The sequence below is a fragment of the Danio rerio genome, chromosome 8, assembly GCF_052040795.2.
Source record: "Danio rerio strain M-AB ecotype USA chromosome 8, GRCz13ab, whole genome shotgun sequence".
In the NCBI taxonomy this organism is placed as follows: Eukaryota; Metazoa; Chordata; class Actinopteri; order Cypriniformes; family Danionidae; genus Danio; species Danio rerio.
In genome coordinates, this window is record NC_141028.1 from 27,275,211 (window position 1) to 27,302,166 (window position 26,956).

General features: G+C 34.7%; 1 protein-coding gene across 18 annotated transcripts in view; it reads left to right on the forward strand.

Moving 5' to 3' along the window:
* Positions 1-26,956, forward strand: part of ampd2b (adenosine monophosphate deaminase 2b) — a 46,470-nt gene that overhangs the window by 16,631 nt on the left and 2,883 nt on the right. For 8 of the 18 annotated variants that reach the window (XM_087264667.1, XM_087264668.1, XM_087264665.1 and 5 more), the window contains exons 2-17: positions 3,933-4,057; positions 6,041-6,171; positions 6,818-6,886; positions 7,615-7,723; positions 8,519-8,708; positions 11,240-11,366; positions 11,519-11,608; positions 12,740-12,869; positions 13,017-13,211; positions 16,630-16,761; positions 16,868-17,031; positions 17,970-18,096; positions 19,359-19,522; positions 19,864-19,984; positions 25,008-25,181; positions 25,274-25,384. In XM_087264667.1, the coding sequence (XP_087120793.1) occupies positions 3,933-4,057; positions 6,041-6,171; positions 6,818-6,886; positions 7,615-7,723; positions 8,519-8,708; positions 11,240-11,366; positions 11,519-11,608; positions 12,740-12,869; positions 13,017-13,211; positions 16,630-16,761; positions 16,868-17,031; positions 17,970-18,096; positions 19,359-19,522; positions 19,864-19,984; positions 25,008-25,181; positions 25,274-25,384 (2,159 nt within the window). Of the gene's footprint in view, positions 1-23; positions 944-3,197; positions 4,058-6,040; positions 6,172-6,817; positions 6,887-7,614; positions 7,724-8,518; positions 8,709-11,239; positions 11,367-11,518; positions 11,609-12,739; positions 12,870-13,016; positions 13,212-16,629; positions 16,762-16,867; positions 17,032-17,969; positions 18,097-19,358; positions 19,523-19,863; positions 20,553-22,358; positions 23,663-25,007; positions 25,182-25,273; positions 25,385-26,956 lie in introns of those variants that run through there. The other 10 variants (XM_087264669.1, XM_087264670.1, XM_087264674.1 and 7 more) reach the window with 4 other exon arrangements.

A 26,956-nucleotide genomic window follows, 5' to 3' on the forward strand; every position in this document is an offset into this window, starting at 1 on the left:
GCTATTAGCCTCGGAGAACCAGTCAAATATGTTTGTCCAGAATCTGTTCAGTAAGGGACAGAGCCAAATGGCGTGAGCAAAGGTGTCCTCTACTGTCTTGCATCTATCGCACATTGGTGAGACAGAAGGAAAGATTTTATAGAGCTTGGCTTTAGTGTAGAGTAGACCAGGGGTTCCCAAACTTTTCAGCCCGTGACCCCCAAAATAACAATGCCAGTGACTCGCGACCCTCGATATCTTCTGAGGTGGTTGTAAATACAGAAACCTTGCATGCAATGGTGCACACACACACACACACACACACACACACACACACACACACACACACACACACACCAATAGATCCAAGTCTATTCTTCTTCTTTTTTTTTATGTATGTGAGTGCTGCAAATGGGCCAGAAAGTTTAACCTGCTTTTATAAAACCAATTTGCTGCATCTCACGCTATTGCTGTATCTTTAATATTACCCCAGGGATCGCAATCCAATAGAACTAGTAACTATAAGGTATTGTAATAACTACTGTTTCTACAGTAGTATGTAGTAACTATAAATAACAATTTTTTTCTTTTCAGTAGGTTATGGTTTAATAACAATAAATAGATTTTTGGAAATCACCAGCCCCATTGTGAATGCATTGTGAAAATAACTGTATATTTTACAGTAAAGATATACATAAAACTCTGTAAAAATGGTGCTGTATATGTAAATACAGTATTTCTCCTAATTGATTTACTGTAAGTTTCTGGCAAACTGCTGCCAGTGAGTTACTGTAAATCCTACATTGTTAACAGTGTGTGTATATAGTCTATTCATTAGACATTGCCACTGTGGAATGAACTGCCAACTTATCCAGAATATGTTTTATGCAGCGGATGTCTTACTACCTGCAACCCAGTACTGGGAAACACTCAAACCCTTTCACATTCACACACATACACTACAGCCAATTTTGGACTGTGGGGGAAACCGGAGTACCCGGAGGAAACTCACGTTAACATAGGGAGAACATGCAAACTCCACACAGAAATGCCAACTGACCCAGCCGGTACTCGAACCAGCAACCTTCTTGCTGTGAGGCGACAGCACTAACCACAGAGCCACCATGCTGCTCCTAAATATATATTTAAATAATTAAAACTACAAAATTATTTTGTAAAAAAGGGGTTTACAATTTGGGAGTTGATCATTCTGCTGCAAAAAAAAAACAGAAAAAAAGGAAAGTTTCAGCTCTTCTTGGTAAAACAGTGATGAACATATGAGTGCAAGAGCCTGGGATGAATTCAGGCTGATGAAACAACTCTTACTGTAGCAGAAATAAACAAAGTTTAAAATAAAGTGTATTATCTGTAAGTGTATAAACTGTAACGTCTTTACCACATTTTGAGCTCTGCTGGAGGTTTCTGAATCCTGCTGAGAGCTGTAAGAATGGGAGTCCGCCTGTTCTCTGGTCGTTTTCTGAGATGTCCAGGTCTCTGCAGTGCAGGGGCTAGACATGGCTGATTAATTATTCATTAGCCTTATGAATATTTGATCAGACGTCAGAGTTTAGCAAGACTGATATCACTTGCGGGACCTGTGGACCTTGAGCTGATGAGTTGAGCTTTACTCGGGGGAAAGCGAAAGTGTTTTCAAGCGTGTTTTTGTGAGGCTAAATTTTGTTGTGGTATTGAAACATTTTTGATTTACGGTTAATACATTTGATTATACTTTTGGCTTATGCTGCACAGCAAAAATCTTCTTAATCTGTATATTTGCAATTGTGCTAAAGTATACACTTACCGGCCACTTTGTAAGGTACACCTGTCCAACTGCTCGTTAATGCAAATTTCTAATCAGCCAATCACATGGCAGCAACTCAGTGCATGTAGATGGTCAAGACGATCTGCTGCAGTTCAAACCAAGCATCAGAATGGGTAAGAAAAGGGATTTCAGTGACTTTGAATGTGGCATGGTTGCTGGTGCCAGACGGGCTGGTCTGAGTATTTCAAAAACTGCTGATCTACTGGGATTTCACACACAATCATCTCTAGGGTTTACAGAAAATGGTCCGAAAAAAGTGAAAATGTCCAGTGAGCGGCAGTTCTGTGAACAAAAATGCCTTGTCGATGCCAGAAGTCAGAGGAGAATGGCCAGACTGGTTCAAGCTGATAAAAAGGCAACAGTAACTCAAATAACCACTTATTACAACTGAGGTATGCAGAAGAGCATCTCTAAACACATAACACGTCCAACCTTAAGGCGGATGGGCTACAGCAGCAGAAGACCACACCGGGTGCCACTCCTGGCAACCAAGAATCGGAAACTGAGGCTCCAAATGCACAAGCTCACCAAAATTGGACAATAGAAGATAGAGAAAACGTTGCCTGGTCTGATGAGTCTCCATTTCTGCTGCAACATTTGGATTGTAGGGTCAGAATTTGGCATCAACAACATGAAAGCATGGATCCATCCTGCCTTATATCACCGATTTAGACTGGTGCACACGTTGCGGTCATTATTACCAATCAAGCATTGTGTCTACGCCACAGCCTACCTGAGTATTGTTGCTGACCATGTCCATCCCTTTATGACCACAGTGTACCCATCTTCTAATGGCTACTTCCAGCAGGATAGCGCGCCATGTTGTAAAGCATGAATTATCTCAGACTGGTTTCTTGAACATGACAATGAGTTCACTGTACTTAAATGGCCTACACAGTCACCAGGTCTCATTCCAATAGAGCACCTTTGGGATGTTGTGGAACGGTAGATTCACATCATGGATGTGCAGCTAAGAAATCTGAAGCAACTGCGTGATGCTATCATGTCACTATGGACCTAAATCTCTGAGGAATATTTCCAGTACCTTGTTGAATCTATGCTACGAAGGTTAAAGACAATTTTGAAGACAAAATGGAGTCCAATTCTATACTAGTAAGGTGTACCTTATAAAGTGGCTGACGAGTGTATATATAAATGCTTTGAACGGAGCTAAAAAAAAAAGAGTAATTTCAGATACACTACAAAAAGTTTTTAAAAATGTCAGTTCACACTTAGGGCGAAGCAGTGGCGCAGTAGGTAGTGCGGTCACCTCACATCAAGAAGGTCGCTGGGTCGCTGGTTCGAGCCTCGGCTCAGTTGGCGTTTCTGTGTGGAGTTTGCATGTTCTCCCTGAGTTCGCGTGGGTTTCCTCCGGGTGCTCTGGATTCCCCCACAGCCCAAAGACAGGTGAATTGGGTAGGCTAAATTGTCTGTAGTGTATGAGTGTGTGTGGATGTTTCCCAGAGATGGGTTGCGGCTGAAAGGGCATCCGCTGCGTAAAAGCTTGCTGGATAAGTTGGCGGTTCATTCCGCTGTGGCTACCCCGTATTAATAAAGGGACTAAGCCGACAAGAAAATGAATGAATGAATGGGTCATACTTTACATTAAGGTTTCATTAGTTAATGTGTTTACTAACATGGACCAAGATTCAACAGTACTTGTACAGCAGTTATTAATTAATCATAGTTCTACATTTACTAATGTATTATTAAAACCCTCTTCAAAAGGCTGTGCTTGTTAACTTTAGTAAACATTTTAGAAAACATTTTATAAACTGTGTTTTTACAGCGTGGGCGCTAGATGCATTTGGTCTTTACTTGCCCACAAGTTAAGTTGGCATTCTAAGACAAAGGCACAGCACACACTCACATATAAACTAATATCCTCCCACTTGAATGCTCCATTGTTTTTTGAGACAATTGGACAAACAGTTGCAGATCTTCGTCAGCTTTCTGACCCTGCCTTTCTCTGGACAGCAGAAAAACAACGCTATATATAATTGAACACAATCAATGTTGTCATTTTGGCTTAAACATTTTTCTCTATACTTACATCTTACAATCTGAATGTTTTAAATATGAAAACCATCTCAGTTAAAATATAAAGATGTCTTTCTCACTGTCTTATTAGTAGATCTCCGTGTTGGCAGACACCTTCTCACATCCCAGTATTCATTGCCTGGCAACCCTGTAACCAAGCACGGCCACATTGACCTACGCACCTCCATGGATGGCAAATACAAAGAGATTGCAGAGGTAAACAAAGCACAAATCACAACACCGACTCTTGATGCCTTTGAATGCCACCCTGACCCAAATGTCTGGTGTTTTAGATTTATTATATATTTCTTTTACAATCTTTTTATTGACAATATGCAATAAAAAATATGACAATATAACATCACAATCATATTTACATCCTTGTTTTCAATTTAGAGGAAAAAACTAAAATATTGAGGAAACAAAAGCAAAAAAGGGATAAAAAAATTAATAAAAAAGGAAAAGGGGGGGGGGGCACAGGCTGTTTGAATAAATCTTTGGAAATCGGGGGAATATGTAGATAGGTAGTTTATTTTGTCTTTTCCTGTTTCATTAAATAAATTGCTGAAACTTGAGTGTCCACATTTTCTCAAAAACAGTAAGTTTGCATTTTGTATTTTGTATTTCTAACAATATCAGCAAAAAAAATGTGTAAACTAGTACTAGGTTTGTATAAATGTAAAAAGTGATAGAAAAAAATTGTTAACAGTTGCATAACTTTGAAGTGGGCAGGATCACTCACTTTCCCTCAACGTAGTCTCTGATTTATTAGGTGTATTTAAACATTATTTACAAAAAAAAAAAAGAAAAAAAAAACTTTTACAAGCTAGTACCAAGTTTTTTCACACAACCTCAACACAATTGGTTGAAAAAACTTTGGATTTGCAACATTTAACAATTTTATTTAAAAAATAGCCTTGGCCAAATCGTCGACTTATAAGGTTCTGCGTTCTAAATGATTTTGAAATTTTGAGCTTCAAAGTTTTTGCATTCCATACAGCAAGCAATATGTCAAAATATGTCATACATTAGCATGACAAAGACCCAAAATGTACTCTAAATCTAAAGTATCAAAACTCTCTTTAATTTATCTCTTTAAATTAGGTTAAAAAAAGGACAAATGCAGGGAGAAGGTTCTAATTGTAAAAAGTCATTTTCTGGTTGGAATTATAAGGTTCTATCTGGCAGATCATTAATTGAAGCATTAATTTTCAACAAATACAATCAGTCTGCTTATTAATTTTATAAAAATAATTGAAATTGCTGTTGTAACAATATGTTAATGTTCAATAAAGTTTTTGCTTTCTATAACATTTATTTATTGTTTTAGGATGAATAATTTATCTTGTTCAAATAAAGCAAACAGGGCTGTGCTAAATATTTTGTCCAGTGCAGATGGTAATTTTATGTAATTAACATGGTAATATTTATTGAATTATATGCTTTGTATGAATTATTTAATTATATTTATTGTATTTATTATATACCCCATTAATTAAATAAAGTATATCCCCTTCAAGGTTCAAATTTACATACTTTAAAACAAAACAGACAATGAGCAAATGAGTTTAATAATCACAGAAAAATGTTTCACTGACTATATATATACAAATAAAAAAGTTCACATTTAGTATATAACATTTTTTATAACTATTTCTTTTTCAATAATGTAAAATTTAACATTTCATCTGAATGTCAACAATGCTTCTACATCACATTTTTTTCAGTTTCAGGTTTCTACTCAATTTTGTGTGGCATTATTTAGTTGAATCTGATTTTGTGTTTCTTTCTAGTCTTTCCCTCTTTTTCTGGTCTTAGTTTGGCAAAAGGATAAAGAAATCTGATCCTTATTGGTCCTCATGTTTGCATTCGAAATACTGATTGGCTCACAGAAAGAACCTTACAGAGCCAAGCTAGAGTTTGACTTTGTGGATTAAACGTTTTTTGTCTTTTTTAAATAAGAATTCTTAAAACATAAACAACAATTAAAGAAAAAACATCACATAATGTAAATAAGTTTTCTAAGTTGCCTTATGATTCTAAGGTGACGAAATATAACAAATCAATATTCCATGATCGGCTATACCTACTATAAAAATGTTTATAGTAGGTATAGCCTACTATAAAATGTAGTTTTTTTTAAATGTAGCCTACTTTTTTATGTATTGTTTCTGTGCTTGTGTGAATGTGTGTGTGTAGGAGCTGTTCTCCCGCAGTCTGGCTGAGAGCGAGATGCGCAGCGCTCCATATGAGTTCCCAGAGGAAAGCCCCATCGAGCAGCTGGAGGAGAGACGGCACAGACTCGAGCGGCAGATCAGCCAGGATATCAAGTACTGCATCTCATTATCCATCAGCACTCTTCAAGTTCTTACATACATTCAACTCATTCACGTATTTATCCTGTTTTATCCCTTGTGTGCGTGTGTATTGTTGAATTTTTGAAACTTGAAGCATTTTCCCAAAGTATGTGTCAAAATAAGATTTGTCACCAAAAATCATTCCATTTGCTAAAACACAGAGAGAGTTGTGCACAAATTAAGACTCAAAATTACTCCAGAGTGGATAAAAACATCCCCAAAAGCACACAAGGGTTAATCCCAAATTTCTTAAGCTAACAAATTGTTATGATCTCAGTATTTAACTAACAAAAATGTCTAGCTTAAAACTGGTGTAGAAGCAAAGTTTTGCTGGTAAAGTTCCAACTGGCTAACCAGAATTATTATAGCTAACTATTAAAAAACAATAAAACGTGTATATCTTTTGTTAAACTTTTTGAAAACCTGAATCTCAAGTTGTAGTCGAGCAGCCATACCAAAACACAACCTGAAAATCAGTCTAATGTTCATCTGCATTAGCTTTTTCAGCTGGGAATTTGAAATATACTCCTGAATGCATGAGCCAATGTTAGTCCAGCATTTATTGGACTGTATGCACATGTGAACCACAGAAAGTTAATTAAATGCTTATTCTCTTGAGGTTTGAGCCTGATATCCTTCTACGAGCCAAACAGGACTTCATGAAAACAGACAGCGCTACGGACCTGGAGTGAGTGCCTTTAACATCTTCTGTGATGATCGCTGTTTGTTGACTAATCCACTAGATAAGTCTGACATCACATGCCATAGTTTCTGGGTCCAAAATCGACAACAAATGGTAGTAACCTAGCTAACAGGAAACATTCTGTAACCTTTGATAAAGGTTTTCTAAGTTTTAATTTGTAATGTTATTAAAGTTGTGCATTTGGAACCATTCTTGTAACATTGATAGAAAAACGTTCCTAAAACATTAATATGATGTGGAAGAAATGTTCGAATAACCTTTTAAATAATGTTGTAAGAACATGAAAAGAACATGAAACCTTATGAAAATGCTGAGAATAATGTTATTATAATAAAAAAATTATGTTATTTACATAATCTAAAAGATTGATCTTTTGAACCTACTAAGAACAATTGAAAAATGAATTATATATAACTAAATGAGAACATTAAGAGAGTGTTTTTTTGCAACCTTAAATTGTTAGCAGGAAGTATATACTTACAGTTTGGTGTGCATAATGTTTATAACCATGTCTAATTTCAAATGGTCCATATTTTGTAAATGGGTTGAGCAAAATCATCATAAAGATTTGCTTAAATGTGTCTATGACTACATGACTAAACAGTAGTCATAAACGGCTATGGGCTATTGAGATTTTTAATTCAAATGAGTACTTAGAGTATTTCATGGATCAAAACTTAACAAGCACATTGTATCTCTTGTTTTTTTTTCAGGTATATGAAAGAACAGAGCCAGACACCCATAGAAAACTATCCCGAGAGAGAGCTTATCCCGGAGAGAGAGTACCAGAGAGTCACTATCTCTGGAGAGGAGAAGTGTGGGGTACAGACAGACCTCTTCAGCTTTGTTTATTACACTAAAACAAGATGTTGTTGAGAGAACTGGAGTGGACACTGCAGACATTACATAAACTCCTCAGGGAGAAATATTTCTCACACATACACACACACACACAAATACACAAACCCCAGCGGAAACAGGCTGACAGCAATGCAGCTGAAGAGTTTTCACATAAACTTATGAAGAAAAATGAGCAGAAAAGTTTTTCTTTTATATTTATATATATTCATAAAACTAAAATCATGTTTGACTCGAATAAAATTGACATATATTAGACAAATATAATACATATAAAGCAAAAATAAGATAAATCTGGATTTTAAAATCCAATAAGGATAAAATACTTTAAAAAAATTATGAAATCAGATTAAAACAAATGAATTCATGCAAAATTTCGCCAAAATAATCTTTAATTAAAACAAACAAATGAATACAAATTAGATAAAATATCTAATAATAAAGTCAATAGATCATAAAATAAACAAGTGAATAAATGTGTAAACAAATAAATACAGTACTGTACGGGAAAACAAGTAATTACAGTAAATACAGGTATTTTTCAACTATTTTTTGACATAAAAGGAAAGAGGAATGCAGCCCTGCTTGTTTCCTTCTTAAATGAATCAGTATTTTTGAATGAATCATTTAAGTGAATGGCTTTTTAACTCACAATCTTTTGCCGCAAACCTACTGGCATAACATGTATAAATGGAGAGATGATTAACTTCACTGACTTTCAGACTATATTTAATTCAATCTTCTTTTTTTTTACTACAGGTTCCATTCACTGACCTGCTGGACGCTGCTAAGTGTGTGGTGAAAGCTCTGTTCATCCGAGAGAAGTACATTTCTCTGTCCTTGCAGAGCTTCTGCAGGACCACAGCACGATACCTGCAGGAGGAGCTGAGCGAACAAACGCCTGACATCAGCACCTTCGACGAGATGTCAGAGTCCTCCATCTCTGCAGGTGCATTTATTACATATATTCTGAGCGATGATAGAAGGATTTCATAACACTATAGTTTTATGTCTAAAGTACACAACAAATATAAGAGACACGTTGGATTTATCTGTGTTATAGAAAGTAGAATAATTTACAGTTGAATCTTTTATATGCAATCAAATTCAGTTAGGCAGAAGGAAGTGAAAGCAGGTGCTCTGTTTACAGATTCAGTATCTGTTTATGAACCAAGTGTGATCAGTTTAACCACACAAACGTATATATATATATATATATGAACATAAAATTATTATTGGTTTTCTGGAATTCCCATTAATGTGCTTTGCGTAAAAAGCTGATTTTGTGTCTTATTTGATAACACACTGGTATTGTGTCTCAAAATATTGATATAAAAAAACAGTATGTCTAAATGGTCATGTTACTAAATACTAGAATAATGGTGATAAAAATTAAATCATAAGGTATACTGTACATTTTGTTTATTTTAAAATATTTTTGTTCAAATGAAGCTACATTTCAGTAAAAAACAACAACAACAGTAGTAATACTTGTTTCTAACAGTTTTTTACTAGGATTTTAATCAAATAAATGCAGCCTAAAATCATATCCCAACAACACACAATGCCAACGAAAGGGTGAAAGTTTTTAATCTAATTAATACATATAAAAATGATTAACATTATCAATATGCTACAGAGTGATTGATGTTGTCGGTTTGCACTGGAATACAGACTTTCATTTTTAAATCATCTTCTAGTCATTTTATTTTCAAGATCTGAGGTGAACTATCTGTTGCTTTTTTTAGTAGTATGGCAATAAATGTCATGTTAAATGTTATTTAAATTCACTTTGGAAGCATTTAACACTGACTTAATTGCATAATCAATAATTAAGGTGATCTTTGTCATATTACAGTTGAAGTCAAAATTATTTAACCACCTGAATTATTAGCCCCCCTGTTCTAGTTGCTGATTTATTTTATCTTTGCCATGATGACAGTAAATAATATTTTACTTGATATTTTTCAAGACACTTCTACACAGCTTAAAGTGACACTTAAAGGCTTAACTAGGTTAACTAGGCAGGTTAGGGTAATTAGGTAAGTCATTGTATAATGATGGTTTGTTCTGTAGACTATCAAAAATATATAGCTTAAAGGGGCTAATCATTTTGACCTTAAAATGGTTTTTACAAAATTAAAAACTGCTTTTATTCTAGCCGAAATTAAACAAATAAGACTTTCTTCAGAAGAAAAAATATTATCAGACATACTGTGAAAATGTCCTTGCTCTGATAAACATTATTTGGGAAATATTTAAAAAAGAAAAAAAATCAAAGGGGTTTAATGATTCTGATTTCAACTGTCTGTTGTTCTGCCATGACGTGGCAGATGGTTAGGTCAAAAACAGTATTTTACTCTAAAATGAACTGTGTTTTACTGTAGGACGTTTATGCAGTATGTTACTGTATTTTAAAGTTGCATCATGAAAATAACTGTATATTTTACAGTAAAGGTGTACAAAAAACTGTAAAAATGGTGCTGTAAATGTAAATGTAGTATTTCTCCTGTAATTGATTCACAGTAAGTTACTGGTGAACTGCTGCCAGTGAGTTACTGTAAATTCTACAGAAAATTGTTAAGTGATGGTAAAAACCAAAAATGCTACAGTAAAAATCAATAACCTGGTTAATAGTAAGTTTCCTTAACGTTTTCTTAAAATATACAGTACATAACTGTAAATGTTAGCCTTTTTTTAGTAAGGACTTTAATGTTGAAGTATCTAGATCCCTCTGTTTCTACAATTCGGTTTAATCTGCATGAATAATTCAGATCAAGGGTAGAATTATAAAACAATGAGAAGATCATAATAACAGTGCGCACATACAGCACAGGTACAGTATCTCCTTTTAACATGGAAAAGATATTGTGTCTCGCGGTACCTCATCACGTGTTGTTATAAAACAGTGTTAGTAAGCAAAGTAGGCTTATATTAAAACCATTGTAAACATTTTTAATTCACAGTGTACATTAATAGGCATGATTAACACAAGTAAACTGTCCACTTTAATGTTTAGTATAACTAAAATTAAAAATGACAAAATATGAATGAATACATATCATTCAGAGTAAGAGATAAATTCATGGAAAAATGACAGCTTATTCTCTTATAACTGTAGAAATATATAAATAAAGAAATAAAAGATTTGTGATCATACAAAATTAGTTTTGTTAAATAATCTATTATATGATGAACCATTACACTACCTAACTTTTTAATGTGTCCTCTATAAATCCTGATAACTATATATTATAGTCATCCTTTTATCCTTTCACTCTTTCACTGTATTTTTGATCAAATAATGGCAGCCTTGTTGTGCATAACAAATTTCTTCCATAAACATTTTATCTACCCCACACTTTTGAACTGTAGTGCATGTTTCTAATGAGGTGTCATTTTTGCTATAATCTGATTTCTGTTATAAAGCAAAATCACCAATTAAATCTTCATTAATAACTTCGTGTTTGTTTTCTGTAGATGCAACAGTTCACCCACCTGTGTCAAAAACCCACCCGTATGAGAGTCTTGACCCTGCCAACATGCCACCAGCGCTGGGCTACACATGCAAGATGGTGGATGGTGTTGTTCATGTGTACACACACAAGTAAGACTTCTGATCATTTCCAAAAGCAATTAACAATGATATATATTTAGTTACCTATTAAAAATTATTGACGAGTAGTTGGCTTTTTCTTTCCCTTTAAACGTTTTTTCATGTTTATTGAATATTTTTCTTGTGTTTTGTTTCACAATCAGTTCGTCAGAGTTGGACCTGCCATACCCAGATCTTCAGGAATACATAGCTGATATGAACATGATGATGGCGCTCATCATTAACGGACCAGTGTAAGTGCTTCATCAGACTGTAGATGTGAGCTGATCACAGAGCGAGTGCCTTTGCTTGATTGAAAGCATCAGCTCTGACCTTGTGGATGAAAAAAAAAATAGACACGTCCTGACTGAGATAAAGACCTGTAATTAATCTGAAATCTGAATTATGTCCCAAAGATAAAGAGGTGGCAGTGTCTGATTTAAATATGACCCAAAAATACCCAGAACTGGGCTGTTTCTCAATTCCAAGAACGCAGAGAACGGACTTGTGTTCTTGTGGAGACCGGTCTTGCCAGGTGTCCTCGAAAGAAGGATCTCAGGAGACCGCGAGGGCAGAGAATGCGTCCTTTGAGAAATGGGATGCTGCGTTTTTCCTGATGGTCACGTGACCTTCACGCGTTTTAAATAGTAAATTATTTAAACATTACAGCAATCATACAACGATTTTTTTGTTTCCCCCCTTATCAAAATATATACTTTGCATAAAAACATTAGAAATATACTCTGCACAATATAAATAAAACAGATTTTAATACGAATTTCAGCAAACAAACAACCCTTAATGTGTTTATTCCTTTATTAAGATGTCCATGGTAATGTTTACTTTCACCGTTTCATTTAGGGAAACTCCTGAGGTAAGTAAGTGATCTCTCTGAACTTTAATAATAAATCTAAATAAAATGCTGCGCTTCCCAACTCCAGTCGCAATGACTTCTGGGACTTCCAGAGCGAGTTTGGTGCTCAAGTCTGCATCAGTGCGTCCTCGATATCAAGATCACATCCGGGAAGTTTCACGCGTCCTCCATACTTACGGTCTTGAGTATTGGAACTGAACTTAGGCAGCTGATGATGACGTTGCACGAGAACACGAGGACGCAAGACCGCTGAAGAACGCATATTGAGAAACAGCCCTGGTCTGATCTGCTAAAGCAGGGGTGGCCAACCCAGTTCCTGGAGAGCCACCTTCTTGCAGATTTCAGTTGCTACCCATATCAAACACACCTGAACCAATTAATTAGGACCTGAACACCATGTGATAATTACAGGCAGGTGTGTTTGATATGGAAGGTGGCTCCCCAGGAACAGGGCTGGCCACCCCTGTGCTAGAGATTAAGGATTTCTGATTTTATATTTTTCTCTTAACAGGAAATCTTTCTGCTATCGGCGACTGCAGTATCTCAGCTCCAAGTTCCAGATGCACATCCTCCTAAATGAAATGAAAGAATTGGCAGCACAGAAAAAAGTCCCTCATCGTGATTTCTACAATATCAGGAAGGTTCGTTGATCCATTGACGAGCACAAAAATATAATTCATTCAGATTCCTTAGTGGTTATTATAGTACAAAGTTTCTTATTTAACAAATCTTTCTTGCTCTGTTCTCATGCTTTTCTGCTCACTGACCTTTGACGTGTTCTTCTTCAGGTGGACACGCACATCCATGCCTCGTCCTGCATGAATCAGAAGCACCTTCTGCGCTTCATTAAAAGAGCCATGAAGAAATATCCAGGAGAAATCGTCCATGTTGAACAAGGCCGAGGACAAACCCTGACAGAAGTGTTTGAGAGCATGAACCTCACGGCCTTTGACCTCAGTGTGGATACTCTGGATATGCATGCGGTAAGAGCTGTCAAAGTAATCTAGAACATTTAATCTATTCAGCCAATTACTTTCATAAAATTTGGGAGAAGTTGATAAGCTAGCATATTGTAAATCCAGCAGCTCTAATTGCTCCCATCATCCATCTTAGATTTGATAATATAATCCTTATTAGGCTGGTTAAACAATGAAATACATGCTCTTACACATATTTCAGAATCAGAATATTCTATATAATTAAGATGTTTGTCAATATTTGAAGAAAAGGAAATAAAACTGACTCAAGAACTGATAGATTGCCATTGAAACTTTAAAACGATGCATTATAAATAACGGTCACATTTTAAAAACTTATACGGGCGGTTAGCTGGAGTATTTAAAACGTAAGTTTGAAAGGGTTAATAAATAATTTGTAATGCCATATTTTGGCACAAACTGTTTGACTTGTGTCATTGTCGTGATTGCAAATAATATCAAGAGTCCATTATTTTATCCTGTATAGTGTTTTATAGTGAACGATAACTAGGCCCACACGGAATCTGCACTCAGAAATCCGCAGATTTCTGCTGATTTTTAGTTCATCATTGAGTCTATTTATTTACTTCTGTAAATGTGTGTAAATTTTAATTTATTCAGTTTTGAAATTCATTTCACTTAAATTATTGGTATATAATAATAATTATATTAAAATGTTCTTTTGATATATTCACAATACAGTTTTTAAAGTAATATTTTCTGTATTTTGGTAGATACATTAAATGAGAAACTTGCCAAATAAGTGGATCTAATTGGATTTGCATTGTAAACAAAACAAAAAAAAGTTTTACTTTTATTTAATTTAATGTATTAAGTTTTTCGCTCTGATATTCTTAAAATAATTTTGTATAAATTTGTAGATTTTTTACAAAATTCTCTGCAAAAATTGCAAAAAATGTCCGTAGATTCTGTCTGGCCCTACATATGGCATATCTGGAACACTTCATGACATCCTGACAGAAACGCTAGCAGGTTTAATTTTTTCCCATCCTTCGTGTAAGATTTAGCTGTGTTTGGGAAATTGACCAGTAGGTGCACAAAAGCTTGTCAATAGCTAGTAAAAATGATGCTATTCCTGCTTCTTGGTGAATTATGCAATGCATTGTACATGTTTGAGTTTTTTCTTTTTTTTTTCTTTTTTTTTTTTTTTAAACACACTGCTTTGGTAGCCATTGTTTGCTACACTCTTTTGGATAGTCAAACAAATCTTGCATATTGTTAGCAATTCATCATCATGACTGGCCACATGTTTCTTTTTCATAACAAAACGAAAGAAGTTGGGAGCAAAAATAGCATAATCTGATACCGGGACTAATGTAACAGACAAAAATATGTTAAATTTGTTTGATTGTAACACTTTTTAGTTTTAAGAACTTTTTTTTTTATTTACTGCAACTTCTGTCTAATAAATTTCTATTTTTTTTCTACTGGTTAGGTAGTTGTAACAATTATGTATGAGATAAAAAATATGAAAATGAACAATGATTTTATAACGTGAATTTTGTTACTCCAGTCTTCAGTTGTACACAACCCTCGTAAAATCATAATATGCTGAGAAATTATAATATACTGTTTGTTTTTTTCAGGATACTTAGAAAAATATTTCTGTCCCTTTCATCCTATTTTTATTTCCTAAATATAAATTCCTTTTAAACTATACTGTTTGATGTTATATCTTGTTCATATTATTCGTTAAAACGTCATAAAGTGGAACAAAGCAGACTTAGAATAAAAAACAAACAAACAGACAACTGGAACCTACAATATAACACAACCATTCTGAATCTGAAGTTATCTTGTAGTTCAGTGCTGTTTCACACAGTAGATGCCAAAGCAAACATCTAGTGGGAGCTCCAGACTCCATGTGTTTGTGTGGGATCTGGGTCACTCTCACTGAAAATATGTAGCACAGCGTTGCAGATGCAGTCGCACAAGCTTAGAGGGTTTGCACTTAAGTGAAAACTGAATAAGCCAATGAATGAACTGTTGTTCTCTAAATGAACGCTATACAACCTTGACCGCAGTTTAATAGCTCTCTAAATCATGTGAATAATAATCTATATTAGCAGAGATTCTTCTCTGAATTTTTTGTGGGAATAACTATTCTGTGGAAGAGGTTTTGGAAAGCATGTGCAAAAATGTTGAAGTTTTTGCCCATAGATGTTATCATAATTTATTAAATATTTATGACAAAGTACACTGTTACTGACAGATTTCTTTACCAGCATTAGTACTGATCATATTTATCAATTTAATTAATGCTAAATCTTTCAATTACAATTTATTATAATCCCACTATTGTTTTTTTAAATAAAAAATGTACAATCAAATCTATTAGTTTCTATATACATCATTTTAATTCACACACATGCAAATTTCTTATATGTACATACAAAACAAATCCAGAATTTCCATTTATTTGGCATGCTGTCACAATCACCAGCAATCTAATCCTGGCAGATCGCTGAAGACTACAAATCCGTTGGTATATGGACTACATGGACCTGTAATGCACCACACACTCAGATCTGTTCTGGTTGTCTCCTGATTGATAACACACACAACTGAAGCTGTTCAGAACTGATGACATGGACTTTAAAAGCAGCACTGAGACACACACTAGTTGCTAAGTCGTGTTATACTGATTGTGAACATTTTGATGCATTTTCCTTTCCTTGTCTTGCTGTATTTTTGACCCTTGTCTTGTTTGTTTGTTTGTTTACGTTGACTGCTGCCTGCCTGTACTGACCACTCACCTGTTATTTCACTACGACTCTGGATTCCCTGGATACATAAGTTTGCTCCTGTGTTGACTGTTGCTTGCCTGATTATTCTCAAATTAACCACAGCGTCCACATTACATTACACATGCATTGCCCAAAAGCAGAAAACAATTAAAATAGATTCAACAAAATAAATTAAAATAAATGTTCAAAAAAATGATAATTATAAAATAAATTTAAATTATTCAGCATCGGCGGTTCATTCCGCTGGGGCGACCCCAGAATAATAAAGTGACTTGGCCGAAACGAAAATGGATGGATAAATGGATGGATGAATGAATACCACATCAAAATCTTGCCAATAAAATTGAAACGTGTTATCCAAGAATGTATGACTTTTTGCTGAAATGCCACTGGGATGAAACATTTAATATATCTACGAAATATTTAATCGGGCATTTTGTCCCAAATGTCCTTAGTCTAACTTTTTTCTATGTATTGTAATACAGATTTCTAGAAAGAAAACAGTTTATTAAAAAAAAACCTTTTTACACCAAAAGTTGTGCTGTTTGCATTTACACAGCCAAAATATCACAAAATAATAAAAAAAATTAACAAGACAAACTAGCCATAAGGATCTGCAGGAGTTAAATATTTAAAGAATTCTCTCTTTCCCACAGGACCGAAACACATTCCACCGCTTTGATAAGTTCAACTCCAAATACAACCCCATTGGAGAGTCCATTCTTCGGGAAATCTTTATCAAAACTGACAACCACATTGAGGGCAAATACTTTGGGCACATAATCAAGGTATGGGTTGTTACATATAATTATTTATGCATGAAGATGTTGATGAATGAGGTTTTATAGGATGACTTGCGCCCCCTGCAGATAGTTGTGTGCTGGTGTGTTTTAGGAGGTGATGGCAGATCTGGAGGAGAGCAAATATCAGAACGTGGAGCTGCGTCTCTCCATCTACGGAAGATCAAGAGATGAATGGGATAAACTGGCTCAGTGGGCCGTCACACACAAGGTTTATTCAGATAATGTGCGCTGGCTGGTGCAGGTGCCACGGCTTTTGTGAGTACTGAACAATAGTAAATATCAATGCTAATATCTATTTTTTGCCTTATTGTTTTCTAAAACTAAAAAATATATACTATAATATTTTGATGTTTAGGGTTGGTAAGAATTTTTTTAATTTTGGTGAGACAGTCACAAGAAAATTGTAACTGTCTCCTTCAAACATGTGCAATGTTTCTCATATACAGAGTCAGAATTATTAGCCCTTCTGAATTATTAAAATATTTTTTTCATCAATTTGTGTTTAATGGAAGAAAACTTTTTAAAACACATTTCTAAACATTAAATAAATTATTTCTAAGTGATTCGTTTTATCTTTGCCATGATGACAGTAAATAATATTTTGCTAGACATTTTTCAAGATACTAAAATTCAGCTCGAGTGCAGTTTAAAAGGCTTTTTTTATTTATTATTTCATTTAACTATGTTAATTAGATTAATAAAGTTAAGCAATGGTTTGCTTTGTAAACAATCTAAAAATAAATTGCTCAAGGGGCTAATAATATTGATCTTAAAATAGATTTTAAAAAATTAAAAACTGCTTTTAATGTTGCCGAAATAAAGCAAACAAGACTTTCTGAAGAGTGTGGGTATTTCCCCGTACTGGGTTGCAGCTTGAAGGTCATTCGCTGTGCAAAACAAATGGTAGAAGTTGGTGGTTCATTCCCCTGTGGCGACCCCTGATGACTAAAGGGAAAATGAATTAATAAATAAATAAAATTCAAATTGGAAAGATTTGAGTTTATTATAAGTGGATTTTACATCCATTTTACAAAAAGGAAAACTGAAAATTAAACTAAAAAGCTCAGAAGTGGAATTACCTTCCTAAAAATTCCTTTTTACTTCCCATAATTATCAATTTCAGATGAAATCTCAGACTATAGCTATCCCAGAGATAAAAAGATAAGGTAAAAGTTTGTTTCTTCTCTCTGCAGTGATGTTTACCACACCAAAAAACAGCTGTCAAACTTCCAGGAGATGTTAGCGAACATTTTCATGCCTCTGTTTGAGGTCACTGTCAATCCCAGCAGCCACCCAGAGCTGCACCTCTTCCTGCAACACGTGAGGGGACCTTTGTCTTATATTTTTACACTTAAACTAACTTCATTTTTATAATTATAAATATTATAACTATTTATAACTATTATATTTCATTGTGCATTGTGTGGAGTAAAGCATGCAAATTGAAGATTATGTAATACTCAGGATTTGATGAAATGCCCAGTTTATTTACAAGAGACATTTGCTTTCGATTTTACGTTTGCCATGAGCTGTGATTAAAGATCTGGCCAAGTGAAGTTTTAAACCCTTGGCTTTTACTTTTATTATTGTGCATATAATGAGACTATTGAAAGTTTCTTAAAGTAACACTTCACTTTTATCTTTTATATATATATACTTTATATATATATATTATATTATATATATATATAAATAGACTCAATTTACAACTCCCCTAAAGATAAACTGTTGATTTTTGCTAGTTTTGAATCCATTTAGCTGATATCCGTGTCAGGCAGGAGCACCTTTAGCTTAGCTTAGCATAACTTGTTGAAACAGATTAGACCATTAGCATCGTACTTAAAAATAACCGAAGAGATTCGTTACTAGTCTCATTTAAAGCTTCATCTGTAGTTACATCATGTACCAAGACCAATGGAAAATGAAAAGTTGCTATTTTCTAGGTCGATATAGATACTCTCATATCTATATGATACTACTGTATACTCTCATTATTTTATGATAATCAAGGAACTGGTAGCAGGCTCAATGATATTTTGCAGTGCACGAAAACAGTCCCCAGGACCAAGCCCTACACTTGAACTACCAGTTTGAATACCTCCATCATTGCCCCTGCTGCACCCATGGTACAACAGCAAAGTACACTAGAATGAGAGTATAGTTCCTAGTTATATTGTCCTAAAAATAGCAACTTTTCATTTTCCATCAGTCTTAGTACACAATCTAACTACAGTCAAGCTTTAAATGGGAAAACATTTTTGAAAATTTGATGGAGATGCTAATGGTCTAATCCAATTCAATTATGCATGCTAAGCTAAGCTAAAAGTGCTACAGCCAGACCTGGAGATCAACAGAATGGATTCATAAAATGTTAAACTGTTAATCTTTAAGGAAGTTGTGAGATGAGCCTATTTTCAAAAACAGTGGAGTGTTTCTTTAAGATAAGAAAATACCTGTAATTAAACTTTACCCTTAGTAGTGAAATCACGAGATCCCACTTCACTAACCAAAATAAAATCATAACCAGTCACACACCCAGAGTAAGTATGCTCAAAGTGTCATTATATTATGTTGCTCTTTAGGTTGTTGGGTTTGACAGTGTGGATGATGAGTCCAAACCTGAGCATCACATCTTTAACCTGGACAGTCCAAAACCTGTCAACTGGACGGATGAAGACAATCCTCCATACTCTTATTATCTGTACTACATGTATGCAAATATGACTGTACTCAACCACCTGCGCAGGTATTTAATCCACGCTTTGCATATTTCACATTGATTTGAGACTAAGATTTTGGGACATAAACAGCTAAACTTAAATTTAAAAAAATGGGTTAAAGGGATAGTTCACGCAAGATTGAAAATTCCTTCATTATTTATTACATCTCTCCCTCAAGTGGTTACAAACATGTTTGAGTTTACCTTCTTTGGTTGAAAACAAAACAAAAAAAACATACTTTGAAAAATGCTGGAAACTGGCCATTTTTTCCACTTATGAAATTCAATGGCTGAACAGAAGAAACAAAGTCATAAAAGTTTAGATCACTTGAGGATGAGTAAACTGCATTATTTATGTCTCTCAACAGGCAAAGAAACATGAATTCGTTCGTGTTACGTCCTCACTGTGGAGAAGCAGGGCCGATTCACCACCTTGTGTCTGGATTCATGCTGTCAGAGAACATTTCCCATGGCCTACTTCTCAGAAAAGTAAAGACACTCTTGATACTTTTACTGGCTCACGGTCACCTCAGAAATCTGTTCTGCACAGATTTAAAGCATGCTATGTGTATTTATTTATTTTTTTACATGTCATTTTTTTGTGTTAGACCAAGGCCACATCGCACTTTTGAGCAGTGTCACACACTTCATTTTCTCCATCAAACACCTTCAACTTAGATTTTTCAGTCAGTCCTTGAAAGCAATATCAGATCAATCTGTGTCCCAGTTTAGAAGATCTTGTTATGTGTAACATTTTTTGAAAATTAAAAAAGAGACTGCTTAGATTGTGTTTCTGTACTGGTTTAGGCCGGTCATGGATAGAAATCCATTTCTAGTACAGTTGATTTAATTTTAAAGATTGCAGTCTTTATTATGTGATATTTGTTTAGTTTTTTTTCCAGAGTGAATGACATGAAGTCTTTGAAATTAACTTGAAATGTCATTAAAGGGCTGCTATTTTACACCTTTTACAAGATGTAAGATATGTCCTCGGTGTCTCCAGAATGTGTCTGTAAAGTTTCTGCTCAAAATACCAAACAGTTTATTATACTATGTAGTACAGGGGTTTTCAAACTTTTTCAGCTGAGGGCCCCTTTGTGTAGGGCGAATTCTTTCGGGGACCCCCCCTCCAAAAAAATGACGCCAACCCCTCAAATTAACAACTGTACTTAATTTTTTTTAAATTGTATTATTCAATACATTTATATTATTATATATTATTCAATAAATCTATATTATTCACAATCTGGATTAATTTTTGTAAGATGTTAGTTGAGTTGACATGGTTTCAGTGCTTCAATCTATTGATCAAATTTTCATGCGCAGTGTTTATTGTGGTCTGCTCTCACTGGATTCCATCAAGCCATATTTTGTGTACGAGTCATCACGTTTACACAGTTTTTTATGCCATTTTTATGCTTTTTAACTGCCTATGCATAGCAAGACCCTTCTGTATTTACCCTTACAGCTGAGAGTCTAAATGTATCTAAAGATTTAAAGCTTTGAAGTTTTAAATAGTTTTGTCATTCATCAGCCTGTTAACAGTTCACTGTTCACTGAGGCTGTAGTGGTTCAGTGTGTTTTGTTTATTTATTTATTTATTTTTTTTGTGCACATCATAATTTACTCAGGTCGACAATCCTGACTTACACTGATAAAAAATAATTTCCTAAATGCGATCTAGAATTGGGTATTCAAGTTCAAAGAGCCACAAATTTTACTTTGCATAATTTTAGAAGCTTTGCTGACTTTAAAATGTTCATACCAGTTTGTTCTATTAATAATAATACTGAACATTACATTTAAATTAGTTACACAAATAAATATGGGAAAAAGTGGAACATCTTGAAAAAATGCATTTATATTCAGAGTATTAAAATTTGATCAGATATGTTGAGCTCCATTAAATACAGAGCACTAATACATTTTAATATTTAATAATTAATTAGCCCTATAACATAACACAAACAAATACATTATAATTTTTATAGGCTATAGTGGTTTTATTCAGGGTGTATACAATTTAGTTTTTTTAATCATCCAGTTATGAACCAATGTGAGTAAGAGGTCCACTGCAGAGCTCATCCAGCTGTCATTAGAGTAACAGGAGTGAAACTCTGAGAACTCGCTGATGTGATGACAGCTCCATTCATTGTTATTGCAGCACTTTTTGCTTTACAATTTTAATATGTTTGTTTGCCATGCTGCAAAGAGGACCGTCTTATATTTGTACAATGCAAAGTGTAAAGCCTGTCTCACTGTGGACGAGGTGCAATGTTGTGCCGTGTCTTTAAAATGATATTTGTTTAGTAAAGCCTGCGCAGAGAGGCGCGCACTCCGCAGCACCCAGCTGATCGATTACTTAGGAACGCAAGCCATAAACAGGGAAGTGCTTTCAGCCTCCGATAATGTTCTTATTGATCATGTATTTTAACTGAAATATTGTCAGTAAATAGACCTGAGCATTCATTTAGTTGTTTAGCGTAAAAGAGGTAAGCGTAAGTGAAAGGTAAACGGCGTCAGGTGCGGCAGACAAGTGCCAAAAATCACAGGAAGCGGCCGGCCAGAAGCGCTTATTCAATAAAAGTCCCCGTGCAAAGAGGCGAGCCGCTGCGCTTCTTTTCCTGTTTCACGAAAGTGTCAACTGCATTTAAATGACACAAGCATAAAGCTTATTTTTTGCAGTACTTTTGAGGTCAAATTATAATAAAAATATATTAAACTTCAGAATGATGCAGGACACAAAATTCATCCATGTGGGCCCATTGATTACCCCTTATCTAAAATTTTTTGCGGCCCCCCTAGCGCCATCTGGCGGCCCCCCAGGGGGCCGCGGCCCCCAGTTTGAAAACCTCTGATCTAGTACACCTGTGTCAAAGCCAGTTTCTTGGAGTGCTGCAGCTCTGCACAGTTTAGTTCCAACCCTAATTAAACACACCTGATCAAACTAATTAAGTGCTTTTGGCGTACTAATAGGTGTGTTGAAGCAGGGTTAGAACTAAACTCTGCTGGGCTCCGGCCCTCCAGGAATTGACTTTGACCCCCCTTGATCTTGAACATGCCCAATTTAGATTGAAATGACACTGTAGCCGTTTTTGTAGTCTGTGCCTTTAATGCAAATGAGCTGGTTCTTCCTGCCCACCGTTTCCACATGCTTGCAGGCGTCAAGTCGGATAAACACCACAGTAACAGAGACAGACACAAAGGAACCAGATTCAGGATTCATTTTATGAGCTTATGAGTCAAATAAAGCAAGTAATTGTATTTGATATAATTGTGGTGGAGTTTATTCAAGCAAATGATGTATAGTTTTCTGTATTGATGACTCGTCACACAAATGCTCACAGTACACACACACCCTCACATGGTTTTTGCATGTCTAACTTTTAAACTTGTAAAACTTAAGGCCGTGTACACCGGGATGCTTTTATTCTTAGTTTTCTGTCGACATTTAATGCCTCGTGACTAAATAAAGGGCGCCAATGTGCACAACAACGCACAAAGAGGCAGGCGAAAAAGCATAATTTTTTAAAAAACGTCTCATGCTCGAACCATCCATGCTTATTCGAATCACCAGTAACTTTAACAACAAGCGTGTCTTCTTCTACAAGCGGGTGTCAGAAGCCTAAAGTTGTGTAGCGCCATCTAACATCAAGGAGTGATTTTGCATACTCTTCTGCTCGACGCCAGTGAAAACCGCTTGGGTTTGAATCCAGAAAAGCATCTCAAAAAACGCTGATGATAAACAGAAATGAAAAGCATCCTGGTGTGTACGAGCCTTTATTTTTGAGGTGCGGCTGATCACAGAGTTGCACAGATCATTTAAACCCCGTTTCTTTGCAACTCCTGTGTTGTGGGCATGTGTACTGTCTACATTACATGTAAATTCACAGCTGTCAATCAATTCGGTGGGCAGGGAAAACCGCCCTCCTATGTCACATTGCAGTGGGCCTCAAAATTACTGGGATTTGGATCCTATTTTAACATCAGGAAATTTAAAAAAAAGAGACCTGTGTTTATATCACTCCAATATGACTGTGGACACACTATACCTATACACACAGCTTTCAAAAGTCGATTTTGTACCATAGGTGCCCTTTAATGTCATTATCTTGCTGTTACCCATAGCAAATGGAAGTGTCATAATGGTGCTACTTGCATCCTTTTTGTCTTTTATAAACTGCACCTAAATATGAGGAAATCAATGAAAAAGTAAGTGAATTTGAATATAGTCTTGAAAAGCAATATTTGACCGTCTGGACCCAAAACAGTGTAAAAATATGTTCTACATCTGTCTGAATATGTTCTCTCCGGTTCATCTATGTTCTCTCCAAAATATCCAGTCCCCATCGACGCACTGTACTGTGAAGAATCCATCTGTGGTATCCTTCATGGCCGGGAAAATAAGGACACATATGGAGGGCAGATTTGCAGGCCGCATTTAAAATGAAACAGGCTTCATTGTGCTGCAGTGACGCACTCGCTTTTGTAAATGGTCTCCGAATAATTCAGCCATTGAATTGAGCTAAAAGACAGAGCTAATTTACTTTTTTTTTATAGTCGTTGTGAAATCAAAATAATGTTTTTTCGTTGTTATTATCAGTATGTTAGTCTTAAGAATATCTATAAGCTAGCGTCCAGCAAAACAGTGACAGCATTTTCATTTAGAAGATATAAACATTCAAAACTTGCAGTTTGTCACTTCCACCTAAATGGATCGATGTTTTTTTTGACGTCAGTTTCTCATCAAATTCTTTGACCAATCAAGTGCTCTTTAGTATCTGACATGCCCCGCCCCTTCAAGACACTTCTCATTTGCTTTTTATTTGATGCCCTTAAGCTCAACCACTCCAACTGACAGAACTATGAAAAAAACGAAACTCTATTGGTTGTTTTTTTCTTAAGGGGAGGAGCTACCATATTTCCCACTTGTCTTCATGTTTCAGTTGACACCATGTAACAAAATACACATTTCAAAGCACTTCACAGGAACAATTTCTTTGCAAACACTCAAGAGTTTATGAGTCCACCTAATGTTTTAGATCAGGGTGTCCGCAGAGTCTTAAAAAGTACTTAAATGTCTTACATTTTAAGCCTTAAAAAGTCTTACATTCACTGAAATATTGTGTTGTAGGTTTTAAATAATTTTAAACAGGTCTTAATTTACGTCAAGGGTCAACTACCTGATCAGGCTGACACAAAACACAACTTTTTTTTATATTTAAGTCTTTTATTGCAAAGAAATGCAATTCAAAACAGCTATTAAGACATTTAAAGGAAATTCTCCTAATTAAATTCCCCAATCGGGAAAAGAAAACTAAAGAAACAGATCCCTTTACAAAAAAAATACTAAAACTTTTTACGGATGTAACTGGGCCATTAGAAAATATCCTTAATGTTTAGCCCTGTATAAGTCTAAAATTTCATTCATAATGATCTTAAAAAGTCTTAAATTGACTTGAAGAAACCTGCAGAAATCCTGTTGAGTGATATGTTGCTGTATTTCCCACAGGCTCCTGTACTGCAGTATCTGTATTATCTGGCTCAGATTGGCATTGCTATGTCGCCGCTCAGCAACAACAGCCTCTTCCTCAGCTACCATCGAAATCCACTGCCTGAATATCTGTCCAGAGGCCTCATGGTGTCTTTGTCCACTGACGACCCTCTGCAGTTCCACTTCACAAAGGTTAGAAGTCAAACCACATCATCTGATATGAAGTGTTTTTACTTATTGTGTGGATAAATGTGTTTGACCGAATATATGTGTGGTTTGTTTAGGAGCCACTGATGGAGGAGTACAGCATCGCCGCTCAGGTGTGGAAGCTGAGCTCATGTGACATGTGTGAACTGGCCCGAAACAGTGTGCTCATGAGCGGATTTTCAAACCAGGTGCTCACAGCTACACTTACACTTCTATTCAAGCACTTTTGGTTCTTTTTTGTGACATTTGACAGTAAGTTAATGCATCAGTTAATGTATTTTAAAGCATAATCTAACAAAAAGCCTAAAATGTTATAGTAATGTAGCTTTTTTATTATTTAACAAGGATACAGTCATTTGTAATTTTACAATTCAGATCTTTGGATAACTTGAATAATTTAACTTAATTGAATTACTTTTTATTCATCAAAGAATCTAGATTAAATCTGATCACAATTTTGGTTAAAAAATAAAAGAAAAAAGATTAAGCAGCACAAATTTTTAACTTTTATAATAAAAGCAAATGTTTCTTGGGCACCGTATTAGCGTATTAGCATATTAGATTGGTCTCTGAAAGATACAGATTGTAGTATTTATGCTGGAAATTCATCTTTGCCATCATAGGAATAAATTATATTTTAAAATATATTAAATACAAAACAGTTCTTTTTAAAAAAGCAAAAATATTTTAGTTTTTACTGTTTTTTTTATAAAATTTATTCAAAAATGTTTTTTTTATCTTATAGACTTTTAAGTGGTAATATTGTATGTTTTTCATTAAATAACAAAATCTGTTAATTTGTATTACCAACAAAAATTATTAAATTTTTATCAATTACCATTAGTGCAGACTTTTTAATTCACACACAAAGTGTTCATCAATGCCTAATACAGTAAATAATGTTACAATCTGTACATTCAAAAAAGAAAACTTATATATACTTTATATATATATATATATACATATAGTATATTGCTCATATAAATAAAAAATAAAATAATAAAAAAATAAAATACATAATATACATATATAATAATATACATATATATATACATATATATATATATATATATATATATATATATATATATATATATATATATATATATATATATATATATATATATATATATATATATACGAGCAATAACATATGAGTAGCAGTGCGATATGGCTGTTTATATCGATATACAGCCATATTGCACTGCTACGAGTGTAAAATTGAGTTTATATAACAGTTCGACGACATAATTGTGTATATAAAAAAAGAAAATCAGACACAGAGTTTCAAAAAAAACTTTTGTACGAGGAAGCATTCTTTTTTCCATTCATTCACATCTGCAGCTGACGTCAGAACAGCAGAAACCGTTGCTACTTCACAAACTTTACTTTAGAACTAGTATTTGAATGATTCTTTTGCGTAATATCTAAAGTGATGACAAAACAGTTGAATTTTGCTCACATTTTAAGATCATATGGCTGAACATCATAAAAGGCCATCAGTCTACAGAGATTTCCCAGTATTTCTCTGTTGCAATCAGAATATCACAATAATTACCCCAAAAAAGCCAAAGCAAACACGACCAGTTTCTGTGGTATGAATATAGAACTACAAATACAGCACTACAACATACAAAAGAGAGAGATCGACTTAAAATGTCACTTACCTGATTCATATGGATCAGTTCAGCTGTAGTTTGAAACTTACATTAAGAAAACTCAGAAGTCAAAAGTTTTTCTCCCTCTACTTATTATGTGGT